Here is a 19,274-nt window from a genome sequence, read left to right on the forward strand (position 1 = left end):
TAAATTTAATCTTCTTTAAAAAGAGGAGCATTTTGTCTCCGTGGAGCAAAGAATAAGGATGCATCATATCAAGCCTGGAAAGCAACTTGTCTCAGGTCAGATTCCTGGGAAGCCAACTGTGAGATGGAGGTTCGTTTGCAGAAAGTGTGCTGGGGAGAAGTCTCATGAAATCACCTGGGGGACTAAAGGAAGCAGGATTGGGCAGCGGGAGATGTTGGACTTTGATGCAGCTGCAACAAAGGCCCGAGCCAATTCCACAGAGAGCTCTGGAGCTGGGATGGCCCAGCAGAGAGAGCTCTCCCAAATCGAGATGAAAGGGCAGGGCTCTTATGCCACTGTACTGACCAGTCAAGGAGCCCTGGTGGTGCTCAACTGCTAACTGAAAGGTCAGCGGTTCGAACCTACCAGCTACTCTGCGGGAGAAAGGCATGGTAGTCTGCTTCCATAAAGATTCCAGCCTTGGAAATCCTATGGGGCAGTTCTATTCTGTCCTATAGGTTCGCTATGAGTTGTAACCAACTCTACAACAATGGGTTTGGGTTTTGGTATTGACCAGTCACTGGATGCAGGCTTCCCCCAGAAAAGCAAGGATGACTCTCTGGGTGAGGTCAGTCCTGGTGGAGGGCAGTGGGGGGGCTCAACTGTCAACATTCTCAGGAGCAATGGGCAGAGCCAGTGTTTCTCAAAGAAATGTTTAACAAAACCACTGTGTATTATTTCTAAAACCCAACCATTACCATCAAATATGTTTAATACGCTCTAGAAAAAGCAAAAAAGTTTAGATGTTTTATAAAAAAAAATAGGTGAGGCTAAGAAAATGGTGAAACTGAGGGGATTACTGAAGAAGTTATAAACTGTGACTGAGCACTGATCATGAAGAGGGAAAGTGAATTGAGTAAATGCTTGGGGAACCTTTTGCTTATTGGAAGTAAATTATCCTGGGCTTGGGGACAAAGCAGCCAGTCCCATTTCTTCTTCTTTATTTATGACTTATAAGAAGAAATGACAGAGAATAGGGAGAGAGACAAAGGCAGCTTGAGGTCTTCACACTATTTGGTAAAGTGGGGAATCAGTGTTAGCCATCGGGAAGAAAAGCCATGGAATCTCCAATGCTTGCAAGAAAGCGTGAAAAGGATTTTAATATCCAGGCTGTGAGCCAGGGGCAGTCTGAGGGCTGATTTTTCAGTACCTGAAAACCCTCATATGGAAGGAAGCAGAGGTTTTCCTATAGCAGAAAATAATCCTGGGTTTATCTAAGCAGTGGTTAATAAAATTAAGACAGGTTTTCTTTCTGTTTTTTTTTTTTTTTTGTCATGTTACACACGACAGTTTAGTGAGTAGTCAGACACACGTTTTTAAAAAATGATTTATTGATAGAAAAAGAAATACAGTACCAGTTGCTGTGGAGTCAATTCCAACTCATAGCGACCCCATGTGTGCCACAGAGTAGAAGTGTGCTCCACAGAGTTTTCAGTGGCTGATTTTTGAGAAGTAGACCACTAGGCCTTTCTTCCGAGGAGCCTCTGCGTAGACTAGAACTGCCAACCTTTCGGTTAGCAGCTGAGCATGTTAACTGTTCGCAGCGACTACAAAAAAAGAAACGTTGACTCATTAATGACAATGTATGAGCAGAGTGGTGGTATTGTTGCTCCCACTGTTTGCTTGAGAAGCTGTGTGAATATTAGAAAAGCAGCAGCAAAAGGCTGAGGAAGGTAAGGCTGATACAAAAGCTCCACAAGTGAGATCATCTCAGACCCCAAATCTTACTCTTCTTTGAAACTATTCCTCACCCCACTCTGAGCCTCCTTGAATTCAAGCCACTCTCTTCCTCCCACCTACTGAGTATAAGCCCCTGGAGGTAAGGACTCTGTGTGTGTGTATGCCTACAGCACCTCACTGCTTTGCATACACCAAAACCAAACCCATTGCCGTCGAGTCGATTCCGAGTCATAGCGATCCTATAGAACAGAGTAGAACTGCCCCATAAGGTTTCCTAGGCTGCAATCTTTACAGAAGCAGATTGCCATATCTTTCCCCCACAGAGCAGCTGGTTGGTTTGAACAATTGATCTTTTTTGGTTAGCAGCTGAGAGCCTAACCACTGCATCACCAGAACTCCTTTCTGCCTTGCATAGTAGGTATGTAATGGATAATTGCCGACTGCTTGAATGGGGGAGCCCTTCTGCAGCTTGACATGACGAGGATAGGGAACTGCAGGGAGGAGAAATGGCTCCGGGAGCTAGTCACCCTGCTAGAAGTATGTGTCACAGACCCAGGTTTGTGTAATCCAGAGTTAGTGTTCTTTCTACATCACTTGCACTTCTGTGTCACAGAAGGATTGACCTGCCTCTGTCAGTTACCAGCGGTAATGGTGGTGGTAGGTAAAGGTGCCACGGGGGTAAAGCTTCCTCTTCCCAGTACCTTCAGGTTTGTCCCTCCGGGAAGAATGCTTACCTGGTGAGAATCTGCCCAGCACTAGGGAACCTCCTCAAATAGTGCATTCCATGCCTAGAAAACTCCAGGTAGAAAGCTGCCTCCCTATGAAAATCTGTTGGGTGAAGGTTCTTTTAAAGAAATTCTTCCCCAAGGTTCTTACCCCTGCAACAGAAATTGGTTGCTTCCTTGCAAGAATCCCAGAAAGCTTTTGCCAGGCCCTGGAGAGTTTCAGCAACCACAGGTAAAGGATTCCGCCTGGCTCCTCTCAGACAGTGTGGCTGGAAGAGAAGCTGCAAGACCCTGTCTGCCTGAATCAACCACCACCGAGTTGTAGCCCATTTGTGATTTTCTATTTCCATCACTTCTTCTACATTTGTTAGCTGGAAGAACTACTCCAGGTACTCCAAGGAAGAACTTTCCTTTCTCTTCTATTTGTGTCTATCTGTCTGTCTGCCTGCCTGCCTACCTGCCTGTCTACCTGTCTATCATCTGTCATAGGTTATATTTTATTCAGTGGATTGTAATTCAGTCCTATGGTTATATATTTTGATACTTAGGTTGTCCCAGATTTGGCCAGTGGGAACCCCTTCAAGCTGTTCCTCTGTCACTATGACATGTCCCCATCATTCTTTAAGCACTTCCTTATTTTCTGGCACAAAAAGATATTCCAGGCTCGTCTTGTACTTTCCTTGCCCCAGTCCTGGAATCAGCCATTTCTTCAAGGATCCCTGGATCTGTTTAGTGGATAATATTATTTAGAAATCAAGACCTGGCACTTGATATGCAAATAACCTCTGGGTTTTATTGCTCCTAGGCCCTTTCAGTAGAAAAGCTAGAATACATGTCCATGTATCTGTTTCTGTATGTATGTGTCATGTATCATCTATCTATCAAGGTATAAGTTCCCAGCAACACTTCCAACCCCTCACTTCAGTGTTCTCTCTAGTCTTACCCCTCTCCATATATTGAGTATTTTCTCCAACAGTAAGAAACCTGACTCCATCGTCCTAAATATATTTATTACTTTGCTCCATCCCCTTCTGTGTAACCAATCTCCTAACTACTCTTCCATCTTTACCCCGACCCCACCACCTTTGCTCCATCCCTGGCCTTGCTGCTACTACCAACTCCTCAGCCTCACTACCTTGTTGGCCCCTGGCCATACCACTGCCTTCAAAGAAAGGAAAAGAAAAGAAGAGAAGATGAAAAGGAACAAGAAGAAACCAGAGCACCCTCCCCCACCAGTCTGATTTACAAAGCACCAGAATCTGCAAGAGATTACTGTGTTAAAATAATACTAACCTTGTTTGAGTATTTACCTTGTGCCAGGCTCTGTTCTAAGGAGTTTGTTTCTGATTTAATCCCCACAAAGCCATTTAAAATAAATACTATTATTTTCTCCATGTTATAGATAAGGAAGCTGACTCCAGAGAGTTTAAATATATTGTTCAAGGGCAACATAATGAAGGATGAAGCACTACTGAAGTCTGATGCCGGGCCTTGTACATTGGGCTATTGCTATGCTGCATTATGGCTATCTGTAACTTCAATGGAGCTCTCTGCTCTCCAACCCACTTCCATTTTCAGAGAACACAGATTTGTTGATAAAAATAGTGCAGAGATTTCAAACACAGAGAAGTAGCTTGGTTGGACTAATTCTTCTGCAGATGGCAATAATAAAACCTGAACAAAATATAGAAGCAAACAATTTGAAGACATTAGAGAATGACAGCAGGAAGTAGAAACTGGAGGGAAATATGCTCTTGAAACATTAACTGCAATGAATGAGATTCGCAAGTCTGTGGCTTTTTACCTGAGAGCACTTTTCATTCTAAGAGTGGCTTCATGGACAGAAAATTGCAGCCTTACTGGTGTGAGATGTTCAAGAATAAAACTTGAGCTATCAGAGCAGCCAGAAGATTAGGGGAAAGTCGTGGAAAGAAGGGAGTCACAGGGATGATGAGCTCCAAAATAGAACATTATTTTAAAATGTTATAAATTTACAGGAGGATCAAAAAACTTAAGCTACTTAAGAATAAATTTAGCAAAAGCTGTACAAAACCTATACACTGAAAACTACTAAACACTGCTGAGAGAAATTTAAGAAGATCTAAATAAATGGAGAGATATATCATGTTTAAGGATTGGAAGACTCAATGTTGTTATGTCAATTCTCCTCCATTAAACTGTAGATTTAATGCAATCCCAATCATAATCCAGCAGACTTTCTAAATAGAAAGTAACAAGCTCACTCTATGGAAATTTAAAGACCTAGAAGAGCCTAACAATCTTGGAGGAAAAAATAGTGAAAAACTTACCTTTTTGGACTTTAAAATCTCCTCTAAAGCTACAGTAATCCAGACAGTGATATATTGGCATAAGTATAGACAAAGATCAACAGAGCAGAAGTGATAGTTCAGAAATACACCTGAACTTATACAGCCAATTTAATTTTTGACAAAGGTAGCAAAAACATTTCAATTGGCAAATGAAAGTCAACAAGTGCAGGAAAAACTGTAGATCTATATGAGGGGGAAAAATAAATTTTGACCCCTACATCACACCATACATAAAAATTAATTCAATATGAATCGTAGACCTAAAAGTAAAAGTTTATAAAGAAAGACAGAATATCTTCATGAGCTGGAGGCAAGCAAAGATTTTTTAGAAAGGACACAGAAAGAACTAACCATAAAAGAAAATTTTGATAAATTAGACTTCATCAAAAAACATTGATAAGATAAGGAATAGGCAAGCCACAGTCCTGGGGAAAATATTCATAAATCATATGTCATGCGAAGTACTTTTATTCAGAATGAATAAAGATCTTCTACAACTCGAATGACAACACAAAAAAAATTGGCAAAAGATTTGAACATCTCAGACAGGAAGATATATGAATGGCCAATAATCACATGAAAATGGGCCAAATATCATTAGTCAACAGGGAGATGCAAATTAAAAGCACAATGAGATACTATACACACTCACTAAAATGATTAATATTAAAAAGACCAACAAAATCAAATATTGGTGAAGAAATGGTCAACAGACATCTCATATATTACAGTGAAAATATAAAATGGAAAAATCTTGCAGTTGCTTATAAAGTAAATGTACATCTACCTTTGATCCAACATTCCATTCCTAAGTGTTTACCTGAAAGAAATGAAAACACATGTTCACAAACAGACTTGTACATTAATATTCATAGTAACTTTATTCACAATAGCCAAAAATGAAAAATAGCCCAGGTATCCAGCAACAGGAAAATGAATAAATATATTGTGGTTTGTTTATAAAGTGGAATATAAGTCGTTAATAAAATACATGGATAAATCTCAGACTTTATGCTGAGTGAAAGAACTTGAACATGGAAGAGTATATATCCATTTATATGCATTTCTAGAACAGACAAAACCGAGTGGACAGAGGGTCAGTGACAGGACAAATGAGTGGAGATAACGACAAACTTTTCTACTTCACAGCGTTGAGCTCTTCCTCCTGTCTGTGTCCCTCACTGTAGAGGTGCCATGGACCACAGCCTTCTTCCCCACCCCAGGGCCGTGGTTCTGATTCCTGCACTCTTCTGTTTCAACTGTTCACATATGCATTCTGTGCCTCTGTTTCCACATCTGTCTCACAGAGCAATAGATGGCTGCTCTGATAGGCATTTTCTTTCCTAACAAGGAAGGGATTTTTTAGGCTTAGAACCTGCTAGCTTCATGACTCCATGAGGCTGAAGAGGGCTGATGGGGGGCAGAGCTAGAATGAGACATTTGGGTGCCCAGGCAGATGAATAATTTGGTGTTCTTTCAAACCAGTATTATTTAAATATTAGTTTGTCATTTACTGATTTCCTTCTAATAAAAATGGTATACTTTTCTCTTTTAATTCCAATTAAGAAATTGATTACATTTTATTTACTAAATTAGATAACTTCTTGGGAGGCATGTAAAAAAAATAAAAATAAAAATAATGAAGTGTCATTCCTCTTCCTGGTCTGACAGCAACCTACTGCACATTATTCAGTCTTTAGGCTGGCGGTAGGCTTGGTGGAGTGCACACTGCAGAGATATTCAACAGACATACGTCAGTGCCTGTGAGTTTTAAAATTTGCATCCAAGGGCATTCTCTGCTTCATCAGAATTGGCCTTAGTTTACAAAGTATGTATCAAATCACATGAGAAACCTGAGTTCAACTGGCACCAAAGTGATTTCAGAGCTGGCCTATGCCTTGTAGATGATCTTCCCATTGGCCCTTCTCTTAATTGCAGCTCTGGCTGTAGGTTAGGAGCAGGTAGCCTACTTAGCCTCTGGTCAATCAGAAACCAAGAACAAGAGGACACTAGACTTCTTGCCAGCACTACCTTTCCTGTGGCCATGCTTCTTGTGTGAGGACTGGGACACATAATCCCTTGATGTGAGTCGTGTCCTTCTGACTTGCCTAGCCCCACAATCCTATGAAGCAGCTTGACTTAATAGAAATCTAGAGTCCAGTGGCTCAGGGTTCAAAATCCCAGCTTAATACCACGAGCTGTGTGACCTATAGCAGTCTCTTCATCAGCCATATGGAGGAAAGTACCACCTACTTCATGTGTTGTACAGAGTCGATAAAACAATGTATGAGAACTGTCTAGCAGTGCCTGGTACAGACGCTCAGCAATGCTGGCTACATCAAAAACATTCAGAAGGTGCTTTGCATATGGTGAATTCTTAGTAATTATTAATTGGTTTGATTGGAATGAAATGTAAGAACTTACCAGGGAATCTGTCTCTTTGCCTGTCTGCATTTTCTGCTTTCTCCTCTCATTTTCTCGCTTCTGCTTTCTCTCATTTCCTCTATCTCTGTCTCGTTTCACCCATTTGTTCATTCAAATGAATGAAGAAAGCCTACTATGTACCAAGCCCTGCACCAAGTTCTAAAGAATCAGAGATAAATAAACCATTAAAACAGAGCCCCCTCTGCCCAAGAGTACCACAATTCTCGAGGCTGCATGTGGGCTGTGGGAGCCTAGAAGGGGGCACCACTAAGTCACATCCCTCTTCTCCATAGGAGATCATCACCTCCATCCTGCTAAGTGGGCGGATTGGGCCCAACATCCAGCTGGCTGAGTGCTATGGGCTCAGGCTGAAGCATATGAAGTCGGATGAGATCCACTGGCTGCACCCGCAGATGACGGTGGGTGAGGTGCAGGACAAGTATGAGCGTCTACACGTGGAAGCCGAGTGGAGGTAGGAGGGGAGTCCTTGGCCCTGTAATGGGGGCAGATGTGTGTGGGGTGGGGAGGCCCTGGGTGACCCTTCCTAACTTCTGAGACTCCTCCAGAAAATCTGAGTAGCATCTAGGCTCAGTCCTCCTGAAGTGTCCAATGTACTTGCCAAGCCCTAACTTGGGTTCACAGCACATCCCCACCAGGGCAGATATCTAGGAATATCCCCAGACAGGATGTTGTTTGTGCTATGTGAAGGGGAAGCAGAAGGGTGGAGAGGCCAGGTAAAGGGATGGTCTATGAACCTAAGGAAAACAGTTGTCTTGAGGGGGAAGAGGTGGGGAATCAGGACTAGTGCTAACCACTGCCTGCTGGTCATACCTTTGTCCTCCATGGTCCTCCACCCAACCATAGTGAAGGGAAAGAAGAAATAAGTCCTGAATGAATGGCCAGGTGCCTCATGGGAAGTCCCTTGCATGCTGGGGACTCCTGGCTTCTGCTCTTGGCAGGCCTCACTCCCTCCTTTGAGTACCAGCTTCCCAGTATCAACCAGAGAGTTTGAATTTCCTGTCCCAGGTATGACCTTCAAATCCGCTACTTGCCAGAGGACTTCATGGAAAGCCTGAAAGAAGACAGGACCACGCTGCTTTATTTTTACCAACAGGTAAAAGTACTTTATTTTCTTGCCCCCATGGGTCACAGTGCACCTTAAATGCCGAGTACAGTATTATTCATCCTCTCCTAGGACGAAGGAAAGGCAAAGTCCAGGTTTTGAAGGGGCCCATCCATGCAGCTTCTCTTGAGGACTTTCCCTGGCCCCTGGTCAGCTTCTCCAATCGTGCTTCTCTCCCAGCTAACTAAGTGATGGCCTAACGTTGTTCCATATGCTCACAGCTCCTCCTGGACTTTCCTGGTGGCCATTTACTGCCCAGGAGTCCTAACTTGTGAAGAAAGAAGAGCAGGTCCAAAGAAAAGGCTGTAGTGCTTAACACCAGGCTCTTCCATAGTCAGACACATCTGGTTTCTAGCCCAGCACTGCCATTTACTAACTGGGTAGCCACAGGAACATAACTGACCTGCTTGAAGCTGTTTCCTCTTCCATGTAATGGGTATAATAATAATCCCTACATTTTAGGGTTACTGTGAGGACCAAGGAAACCCTGGTGGCATAGTGGTTAAATGCTACGGCTGCTAACCAAAAGGTCAGCAGTTTGAATCCACCAAGCGCTCCTTGGAAACTCAATGGGACAGTTCTACTCTGTCCTATAGGGTTGCTATGAGTCGGAATCGACTCGATGGCAATGGGTTTGGTTTTTTTTAGGTGAGGACCAAATGCTATAATTAGTGGTAGGCTGATAAACCAGCTCTCTGAATGAAAAATCTCTGATTTGTATTACCAATTTCCATGGTATAAATATTCCCATTATGGCCTATTTTAAGCTACCAACATGGCATCAAATGGCTCACAATATTCTGAAGACGTCATAACAGGCTCTCGTGAGCGGTTTGGAGCCACTCTAGCACACCACTGGATATAAAGGACCTAGCACAGGACCTGGCACTGAAGAAGTGCTGAGTTCATGTGAGCACCCATCGTTATTTTCTGTCTGGTCCTAGCTCCCTTCTTGATCTCCCTGCTAGACTTTCTTGGACCATGGATGACATCTTCTCACCAGCAAGACTTTGGATAAATTACTGACTTCTCACAAAGTTTCGTTTTCCTAGTCTCCAAAATGGCATTGGGGATGGGAGGGGACAGACCACTTCCTGTCTCATGAAGAAGTGAAAATGTGTATGAAAGCACTTCAACAACCCTGAGGCCTCGGCCTGTGGAGGCATGATTAACACTACCCATGGATACAGAGGGTGTCAGGCAGAGCTGAGAGTGAGCCTCCTCTTTCTGCTCTTCATCCCCTGCTGCGTGTTCCTTCATGGTGGGCTGGGTATGAGAGACATCAGTGAGGCAGGGTTGTGCTCCAGACACCCACCATATCCTGGGGCCCCTGCTCAGGGAAACAGGAAATGAAAGCATGAGTCTGAACTTTGATCTTCTTCCCCTCACAGCTCAGGAATGACTACATGCAACGCTATGCCAGCAAGGTCAGCGAGGGCATGGCCCTACAGCTGGGCTGTCTGGAGCTTAGGTACGTGGCCTTGAGGCCTCTCCAGGGAGGTGCCTGTGCCTCCCCTCCTGTGCTGGGCTCTCAGCTGGCAGGGACTTTCCTCACATCTAGGGTGGGAAACAAGAATAATGGATATGTGAGAGCCGGGGGGTGGGGGGGAAGAAGTAGGGTAGAGGCCCTTTTGGTGCTTGAACCTGAAGGGTCGGATCTCTTTCTGGTCAATCCTCCTGTCTTCCTCTGACTGCCACCACTCTTGCCTTTAGGCTGCCTGCTTTTTCCATTTATCAGTCGTCTATGCCTGCTATTCAAACAATTCAGCAAATGTTTCTCTGAGCACCATGCTAGCTTCTAGAGGGTATTAGAATGGAGGGATTTCAGTCTGTGTTGTTCACTGCTATGTCTCCAGCTCCAGTAGGCATTCAATAAATATCTATGGGATTAATAAATCATTCAGAGATGCCTTCAAACTGACAGTATTAGGGAAAGTGACAAATATGTAATTAATCATAACACAAGGCAGGATGAAATATGTGCTAAACAGAGTTACAAGGTGGAGCCATTAATCCTGACTGAGGGCATCAGTGGAAGAGGGGGATTTCAACTGCTCCTTGAAGAGGAGAAAGATTTCAATAGGTAGATAATGAGGGGAGGGGATAGGCTGGAGAAAGTGGGAAGAGGGTTTGGAGAGGGAAGTTGGGACTGATTGTGGAAAGCTTTGAATGACGCTCTAAGAAGTTAGGCCTTGTTCTTGGCTGTTGGGAGCCATTGCAGTTTGGGGCAGAGAAGAGTGATGTAATTCAGTCTGTCCTTTAGCAAGTCCTTGACCAAGGAGGTACCATCGTCAGCTTCGTCATCTATCTGTCCATCCCACCCTCACATCACCTTGTCTGTGTCCCTTGTCTGTCACAGAACCCAAAACCCACTGCCATCGAGTTGATTCTGGCTCATAGCAACCCGATGGGGTTTCCAAGGCTGTGAATCTCTACAGAAGCAGACTGCCACATCTTTCTCCTGTGGAGCAGCTGATGGTTTCAAACTGCCGACATTTCAGTTAGCAGTTGATTGCTTTAACCACTTCACCACTAGGGCTCCTTCTGTCACAGAACAGTGGTTCCTGAATATGGTTGTAAATCATAATCACTTGGGAAGCTTATTAAAATGAAGATTCCCTTTCTCCACCCTTAGAAACTCTGGTTTAGTAGATGTGGGTGGAACCCTAGAACATGTATTTTTAACAAGCTCCCCAGGTGATTTGGATGCCGTTAACCTCATGTGAGTTGATGGAAGGACTTTCAGGACTATTGCCAGGGAAACCTTTGGCAAAGGGTTACTTCTGGTTTGCTGGAAATGTGGTTCCAGGGGAGTCCTGACCCTACTTGTGACCCTAATGTTATAGAGAGGAGAAGCCTCTCGATGCTTCTATGGAGTCAGAAGTCGTTGGGGAATTCTGGCTCCCATACCAGGTCTCAGAGAAAGTGTGATGGGTTACCTAGAGGGCCATAGTATGGGAAGGTGAGGGTGCCCATTTATGAGGCTGTTGGAGTTTGAGATAAAATAGGCCAAGGGCAGCCTTGGAGGGCTCGTCATTACTTTAACACTTGCTGACTCTCTGTCTCAACAAGCAAGGGGACAACTGAGGTCCCTTATGCAGAGAAAGTCTTCAGCCCATGCATCCAGTTAGAGAGCAAACCGTTTCACTGTGATTTGTAGAGACTCTGGGAGTTCAGCGTATGTGCTGGAGGGTCAGTGGCATTCTGTGACATGTATCTCATCACGTGTCCCTGTATGCCTTCCCAAGACCACTGTAACTCCTATAACCTGCATCGCATCATACACTGCCTCGTTTTCATCCCTGAAATTGTACATCTTGAAAAAACTTAGCTTTACCTTTTTATTCATGAATATCCTACCCAGGACTCTAATATCTCTTTGAGACTCCAGTCATGTAAGTCACCTGTGAAACAATCATCACTTAGTAAAATAGCAGCATGGAAAAGACCCATTAGCATTGTATTTCATCTTATTTCCTCCAATCATTCACAAACTATTAAGGGCTGCAGCTTAAGCAACAGGCCTGTGCTGAATGCACTGGACTCAATGAGGAATCAGACACTGCTCTTGTTTATAGTTTCATCAGGAGCTCACAGTCTAGTGATGTATGCTGCTGTCAATTTAAGATTATTCAAAAACCTACACTTATTTAGTGATGGGGCATACTGTTTCACATCCCCAGAGTCTGAGGAACAGAGTCGGATAGATATTCCTGGTCACACAGGTTAACCTCTGAGATTCAGGGTATATCATATTAGGGACACAACATGGAAAATACTCATTGTATAGGCTTAATAGAAGGTTTTCAAGCTTAATACTTTTTAAAGTTGAACACAAAGCTATACGCTATGATGGGATATTTTAAAGTCAAGTTACGACTATTTCTGACCAAGAGAATCAGGCACATGTCTGAAAGTCAGGCCACAATGCAGAATTTTACAGGACTGTGGCTTTTTCCTGAAAAGATTCCAAGGCAGGTTTACCTACAAATCATGGACAAAAGTTCCCTTGTTCTGTTAACATCATTGATTGTTACCTGTCTACAGATTATGTCACCTGTTGTTAGGTGCCACCGAGTCGATTCTGACTCGCAGCAACCCTATGCACAACAGAATGAAACACTGCCCAGTCCTGTGCCATCCTCACAGTTGTTGCTATGCTTGAGCCCATTGTTGCAGCCACTGTGTCAATCCATCTCCTTGAGGTCTTCTTCTTTTTCTCTGACCCTCTACCAAGCATGATGTCCTTCTCTATGGACCGATCCCTCCTGTTATGTCCAAAGTATGTGAGATGTAGTCTCACCATTCTTGCTTCTAAGGAGCATTCTGTTTGTACTTCTTCCAAGACAGATTTGTTCATTCTTTTGGCAGTCCATGGTATATTCAATATTTTTCACCAACACCAGAGTTCAAAGGCATCAATTCTTCTTCGATCTTCCTTACTCATTGTCCAGCTTTCACGTGCATATGAAGTGATTGAAAACATCATGGCCTGGGTCAGGCACACCTTAGTCCTCAAGGTGACATCTTTGCTTTTCAACACTTTAAAGAGGTGTTTTGCAGCAGATTTGCCCATTGCAATGCGTCTCTTGATTTCTTGACTGCTGCTTCCATGGGTGTTGATTGTGGATCCAAGTAAAATGAAATCCTTGTCAACCTCAATCTTTTCTCCATTTATCATGATGTTGCTTATTGTTTCAGTTGTGAGGATTTTTGTTTTCTTTATGTTGAGGTGTAATCCATACTGAAGGCTTTGGTCTTTGGTCTTCATCAGTAAGTGTTTCAAGTCCTCTTCATTTTCAGCAAGGGCAAGGTTGAGTCATCTGCATAACATAGGTTGTTAACGAGTCTTCCTCCAATTCTGATGCCCCATTCTTCTTCATATAGTCCAGCTTCTCAGATTATTTGATCAGAATACAGATTGAATAGGAATGGTGAAAGGATACAACCCTGACACACACCTTTTCTGACTTTAAACCATTCAGTATCCACTTGTTCAGTTCCAACAACTGCCTCTTGATCCCTGTACAGATTCCTCATGAGCACAATTCCCATTCTGGAATTCCCATTGTCCACAATGTTATCCATAATTTGTTATGATCAACACAGTTGAATGCCTTAGCATAGTCAATAAAACACAGATAAACATCTTTCTGGTATTCTCTGCTTTCAGCCAGGACCCATCTAACATCAGCAATGATACCCCTGGTTCCACATCCTCTTCTAAATCTGGCTTGAATTTCTGGCAGTTCCCTGTCGATATACTGCTGCAGCCACTTTTGAATGATCTTCAGCAAAGTTTTGCTTCCATGTGATATTAATGATATTATTTGATAATTTCTGCATTTGGTGGATCATCTTTCTTGGGAATAGGCACAAATATGGATTCCTCCAGTTGATTGGCCAGGTAGCTATCTTCCAAATTTCTTGGCATAGACAAGTGAGCACTTCCAGTGCAGCACCCATTTGGTGAAACATCTCAGTTGGTATTCTGTCGATTCCTGGAGCCTTGTTTATCCGAATGCCTTCAGTACAGCTTGGACTTCTTCCTTTAGTACCATCGGTTCCTGATCATATATTACCTCCTGAAATGATTGAATGTCAGCCAGTTCTTTTTGGTATATTCTTTTTGACTCTGTGTTTTCCTTCCATCTTCTTTTGATGCTTCCTGTGTCGTTTAATATTTTCCCCCTGGAAACTTTCAGTATTGCAACTCAAGGCTTGAATTTTTTCTTCAGTTGTTTCAGCTTGAGAAATGCTGAATATGTTCTTCCCTTTTAGTTTTCTATCTCCAGGTCTTTGCACATGTCGTAATAATATTTTACTTTGTCTTCTTGAGCCACTCTTTGAAATCTTCCTTTCAGCTCTTTTACTTCATCATTTTTTCCTTTTGCTTTAGCTACTCGACTTGAAAGAGCAAGTTTCAGAATCTCTTCTGACATCTATTTTGGTCTTTTTTTCCTTTCCTGTCTTTTTAATGACCTCTTGGTTTCTTCACGTATGGTGTCCTTGATGTCATTCCACAACTCGTCTGGTCTTCGGTCATTAGTGTTCAACGCGTCACATCTATTCTTGAGATGGTCTGTAAATTCAGGTGTGATCTACTCAAGGTCATAGTTTGGCTCTCGTGGACTTACTATATAAACAAAAACCTACTGCTGTCGAGTTGATTCTGAATCATAGTGACCCTATAGGGCAGAGTAGAACTGCCCCGTAGAGTTTCCGAGGCTGTAAATCTTTATGGAAGCAGACTGCCACCTACTTCTCCCACAGTGGGGCTGGTGGGTTTGAACAACCAGCCTGTCAGTTAGCAGCCAAGCCTTAACCACAGTGCCACCAGGGCTCCTTATAGATATATAGTCTTGTAGACATATCATCTCCATAAAAGAAAAGTATATTCTTTTCTGGCTTAAAAAAAAGTATGATATGTACATGAAGTATGAAATTGGCGAAATGGACTCAACTCATATCAAGGAGCAGTTGGGCATAATGATGAAGCTCCAAGTGTCTGAAACTACACTTCTTGGATTTGAATCCCTAGTCTGCCATTTACTATGTTACTTTGCCTCAGTTCCTTCATCTATAAAATGAGAATGATAATAGAAGCTACCTTGTAGGGTTGTTGTAAGGAATAAATGAGAAAGCATGTAAAGCACTTAGAACAACGACAAGAACTGAAGTGTTCAGTAATTATTATTTGTACTAATTAACATTTTTATTGATTTATTGGGGATACTTTATAAGTACAAAAATTATTATTTTATCTAAATGTCCCTCTATAAATTAAAATTTGAAAGTCATGGCCCGTGCTAGAAATTAGTACATGTCCAGTTTGAGGAACCAAATACTTTCTCCTTTGACCTGAGACATCCAGGATCATTGCCCACCCCAAGCAGAGCCCCAGAACCCTCTGACCTAAGAAATCAGTCAGAGTGAATGTGTAACTCAAGATTAGTTAAGTAGTAACTAATAATAAGTAAAGATCTGAGAAAGAACACTTACCTTGCTTCAAAAGATATTTTGTCTCATAGTTGATTTATAAATGTTAACCTTTTCAGGCAATGAATTAACGTCTCTGTTGCTTTTTAGAAGAAAAACACCACCAACTGGATTTTGCATAGATGTTTCTTTACTTTCCACTGTCCTTACCTGGGTATCAGTCACGGTCCTGTATGTACCATGTCTATGGATTCTGCTGCTCGCTGGTTGTGAGCTACTCAAAATTACAGGCTTGGGCTGAGAAAACCAGCTAGGCACTCCTGCAGGTGCAGCCTCATTCACAGACAAGCAACAGCTGAGAAGGGGCTCAGTTAGAAGATTGCAAAGCTCAGTCTCTGGGGAGAGCAGTATTTCTGATTAGTGGTGGTTGATTCTCTCAGACATCTCCAGGAAGTTTGGTTGCTCAGAATGTTAGGAACACAGAGCTCACGGCATATTTGTGTGACTGGGCACCTTTGTCTGGATAGCACTCTGTAACTGGCTTCAGTGCATGGGAGAAGGTACTCAGTGACACAGTTAGTGAGCTGAGAGCTGAGAAAACTGGATTTCAAGAGATTGTGATGACCTAAGTGGGTTAGCTGAGCTTCCCCTTTCCTAATAAGGCATCGTTTTCATCCTCTACCTTCTTAATCATTCTAAAATTGCTATTAGTTTCCATGTATTTTATGATGTTAATTCAAAATTTGTTTTACTCAGTGTCTTAGTGTCCTAGGGCTTCCGTGAAAAAGTACCACAAAGTAGATGGCTTTGAAGAACAGAAATTTATCATCTCACAGCTCTGGAGGCTGGGAGTCTGAGATCAGGGTGTCAGCCATCCTGATTCCTTCTGAGTCCTTGAGAAAGAATCTGTTCCATTCCTCGTGCTGACTTCTGGAAGCTCCAAGGTGTTCCCTGGCTGAAAGCTGCAGTGTCACATGGCGTCTTCCTCTGTTTGTCTCTGTGTCTATTCTCCTCTTCTATAAGAGTGGCACTCAGATGATACTGGGACCCACCCTCCTTTAGTATGACTTCATGTTAACATAACTGAGGTCCCTGGGTGGCACAAACAGTTTGCTCTGTGCTACTTAACCTAAAAATGGGCAGTTCAAACCCACCCAGCAATGCCATGGAAGAAAGGCCTGGCTCTCTGTTTCTATATAGATTGCCGCCAAGAAAATTCTATGGAGCAGTTCTAATCTGTAACACATGGGATTGCCATGAGGTGGAGTCAACTCAACAGTAATGGGTTTGGTTTAACTTAACTGATGACATAATCAAAGATCCTATTTACAAACAAGGTCATGTTCACAGGTCCCTGGGGTTAGGACTTCAACATTTTTTGGGGGCGAGAGGGAAGACACAATTCAATCCATAACATTCTTCCACTTAGCCAATCCCAAATTTTTTTACTAATGTTTATTTAAATATCCAAGTCCTCAGAATTCTTCCATCCCAAGTCTCAAAGCACATTTATTCATTCAACAATTATCAAACCAGGAGTAACTTTAAGAGACCAATGTCATCTCTGGCTGGGAAGCAGGTCCCAGCTCCTCAGTGGGTAATGCATCCCCTCTGCCTGACATACTCTAGCCCTCCTTTTCAGCCTGGCAAACTCTTCCTTATTCTGGCAGCTTTAGAAAGTTTTCTAAGCCAGAGTGTTACCAAATTCAGAGCTTCTCTGTAAAGTGTTGATTATAAGCCGTGTGACCACTCACCCTTCTGCAGAGCCAGCTCAAGGGTATTTCCTTCTTGAATCCTGCCTGCCCCTTCCCCAACATACCCACCCTCCTTTTCAAAACAATGTATTTATGCGTTGCTTTGTTGGAGCAATGCTGTGCTCACACGTACTAGATTGTGAAATCCTGTCAATTTCTTGAAGTCAGAGCTGGTGCTGTCTTCATCTTTGAGTCTGGAGTCCCACACCTGACACATAACAAGAACTCAGTGACTATTTGTATGAATGGATAACTCTGAAAGAACTGAAATGCTGTTCTTTGGTGGACATTTGTCAGCATTTATTCTGCTAGAATTAAATAAGTTTGGACCAAAAGCCAATTTGTTCCATTACTTAGGCGTACATTTTGTAGCTCACCCAACCTAGTGGGAAGAGCGGATGCCCCACTGCTTATATTCAACACTTCACAGAAGCACTCTGAGGCATTTTTATGAATGTGGAGGGCAAGTAGGTAACACTGGCTCAGAAAATGTTCACAGGCTGTCATGATTCACCATGTGGAACATTGGGATAGTCTTAACTGGCACAGTCCCAAGGCTGCTGTCTCCCGCAAACAATTCTAGCTCTGACGGCAAACGCCCTGCAGGTGGAAGCAGGAGGAAGAGCCCCTTCCACAGGGAAGAGTACTGGATAGACTTCTCATACCTTATAACGGGGTGCCATCCCTGCCTACCAGTCATCTGACTTTGTCTTAGTTATCTAGTGCTGCTAGAACAGAAATACCACAAGTAGATGGCTTTAACAAAGAGAAATTTATTCTCTCAGTTTAGGAGGCTAGAAGTCCAAATTCAGGGTGCCAGCTCCAGAGGAAGGCTTTCTCTCCCTGTGGGCTCTGGGGGAAGGTCTTTGTCATTAATCTTCCTTGGTCAAGGAACTTCTCAGTGCAGGAACCTCAGGTCCAAAGGACACGCTATTCTCCTGGCTCTTGTTTCTTGGTGGTACGAGGTCCTCCTGTCTCTCTGCTGGCTTCTTTCTTTTATATCTCAAAAGAGATTGACTTGACTTAAGACAAAACTTAATGTTGTAGATTGAATCCTGCCTCATTAACATAACTTCCTCTAATCCTGCCTGATTAACATCATAGAGGTAGGATTTACAACACATAGGAAAATCACATCAGATGACAAAATGGTGGTCAATCACACAATAGTGGGAATCATGGCCTAGGCAAGTTGACATATATTTTTGGGGGACACAATTCAATCCATAACAGACTTCTAAAGTCTGCAAACCTGCCCTTAACTGGCCACACTACTCATTCTCAGGGAGCAAAACTGTCCCATCTGCTGTCCTGCTCTGCAGAAGAGTCACTCTTCTCTCGTTGGATCAAGTTGCTAGTGTTTCTCAGCACTACAGCTTTTTAGCACTATTGACATATTGGGCTGGATAATTCTTTGTAGGGAGGAGGTGCTGTTCTGTGTATTGTAGGATATTTAGCAGCATTCCTGGTCTCTACCCACTAGATGCCAGTAGAAACCGCCCCCCTCTACCCCCGAGGTATGACAACCAAAAATGTCTCCAGGCATTACCAAATATTCCCAGGGGATAAAATCACCCCTAGTTGAGAGCCACTGAAAGGTCATGTCCTTGGACTGGACCACATTTGGTTTAAGCCCCAAATAATCACATTTACTCAATTGTGCTTCAGTGTTATGCCCTTGATTTACCAAAGATGGAACAAAAGAAAAAATACGATATTTGGCTTTTTAAAAAACTTTTTGGTAAAATGAATCTTTCAATCAGTGGTTTTTCAAAGTTTTTATCTAAATAATGAAATCCACCTTTTACAGTGCAGGCAGTCCCAGGGTTAGGAAGGTCAGACTTTGGGACAACTTGTATTTGCCCTTTAATGTTATATAAATTAGCCCTCACTTTGAAAGGACTAAACCAACCCCCACTCACAACAAATTTTTCATCACAATTGCCTTCACTTGCTGCACGTGCAGCTTTTAAATCATTGAAAAGGCTTTGAGCCTTTTCTTACTAAAGTAAGGCTAAATAAGAACTGTATGCATGTGTTCTGACTTACCTACAAATTCGACTTAAAAACTTAAAGACACAGTTAGGAATAGATCTGATTCGTAACTCAGGAACTACTTGTACGTTTTTTTCACTTGATGAATTATGCCCTGGATGAACTCTTCTATTCATTACCTTGGCTGCCAGGGCAATCAAACCCCAAACCTATACTAAATGATAACATCTATGGCACCATCATAGGTTTGTCATAGTCCTTTTTT

At 42.7% G+C, this 19,274-nt stretch overlaps 1 protein-coding gene across 5 annotated transcripts in view; it reads left to right on the forward strand.

Moving 5' to 3' along the window:
- PTK2B (protein tyrosine kinase 2 beta) overlaps nt 1-19,274 on the forward strand; it is a 171,001-nt gene that overhangs the window by 108,073 nt on the left and 43,654 nt on the right. For 4 of the 5 annotated variants that reach the window (XM_004382177.2, XM_004382178.2, XM_023736721.1 and 1 more), the window contains exons 3-5: nt 7,492-7,670; nt 8,225-8,312; nt 9,713-9,792. In XM_004382177.2, coding sequence (XP_004382234.1) covers nt 7,492-7,670; nt 8,225-8,312; nt 9,713-9,792 — 347 coding nt within the window. Of the gene's footprint in view, nt 1-7,491; nt 7,671-8,224; nt 8,313-8,337; nt 9,231-9,712; nt 9,793-19,274 lie in introns of those variants that run through there. The other variant, XM_023736723.1, reaches the window with a different exon arrangement.

Source organism: Trichechus manatus, unplaced genomic scaffold (assembly GCF_000243295.1).
Source record: "Trichechus manatus latirostris isolate Lorelei unplaced genomic scaffold, TriManLat1.0 scaffold00091, whole genome shotgun sequence".
NCBI classification, from domain to species: Eukaryota; Metazoa; Chordata; class Mammalia; order Sirenia; family Trichechidae; genus Trichechus; species Trichechus manatus.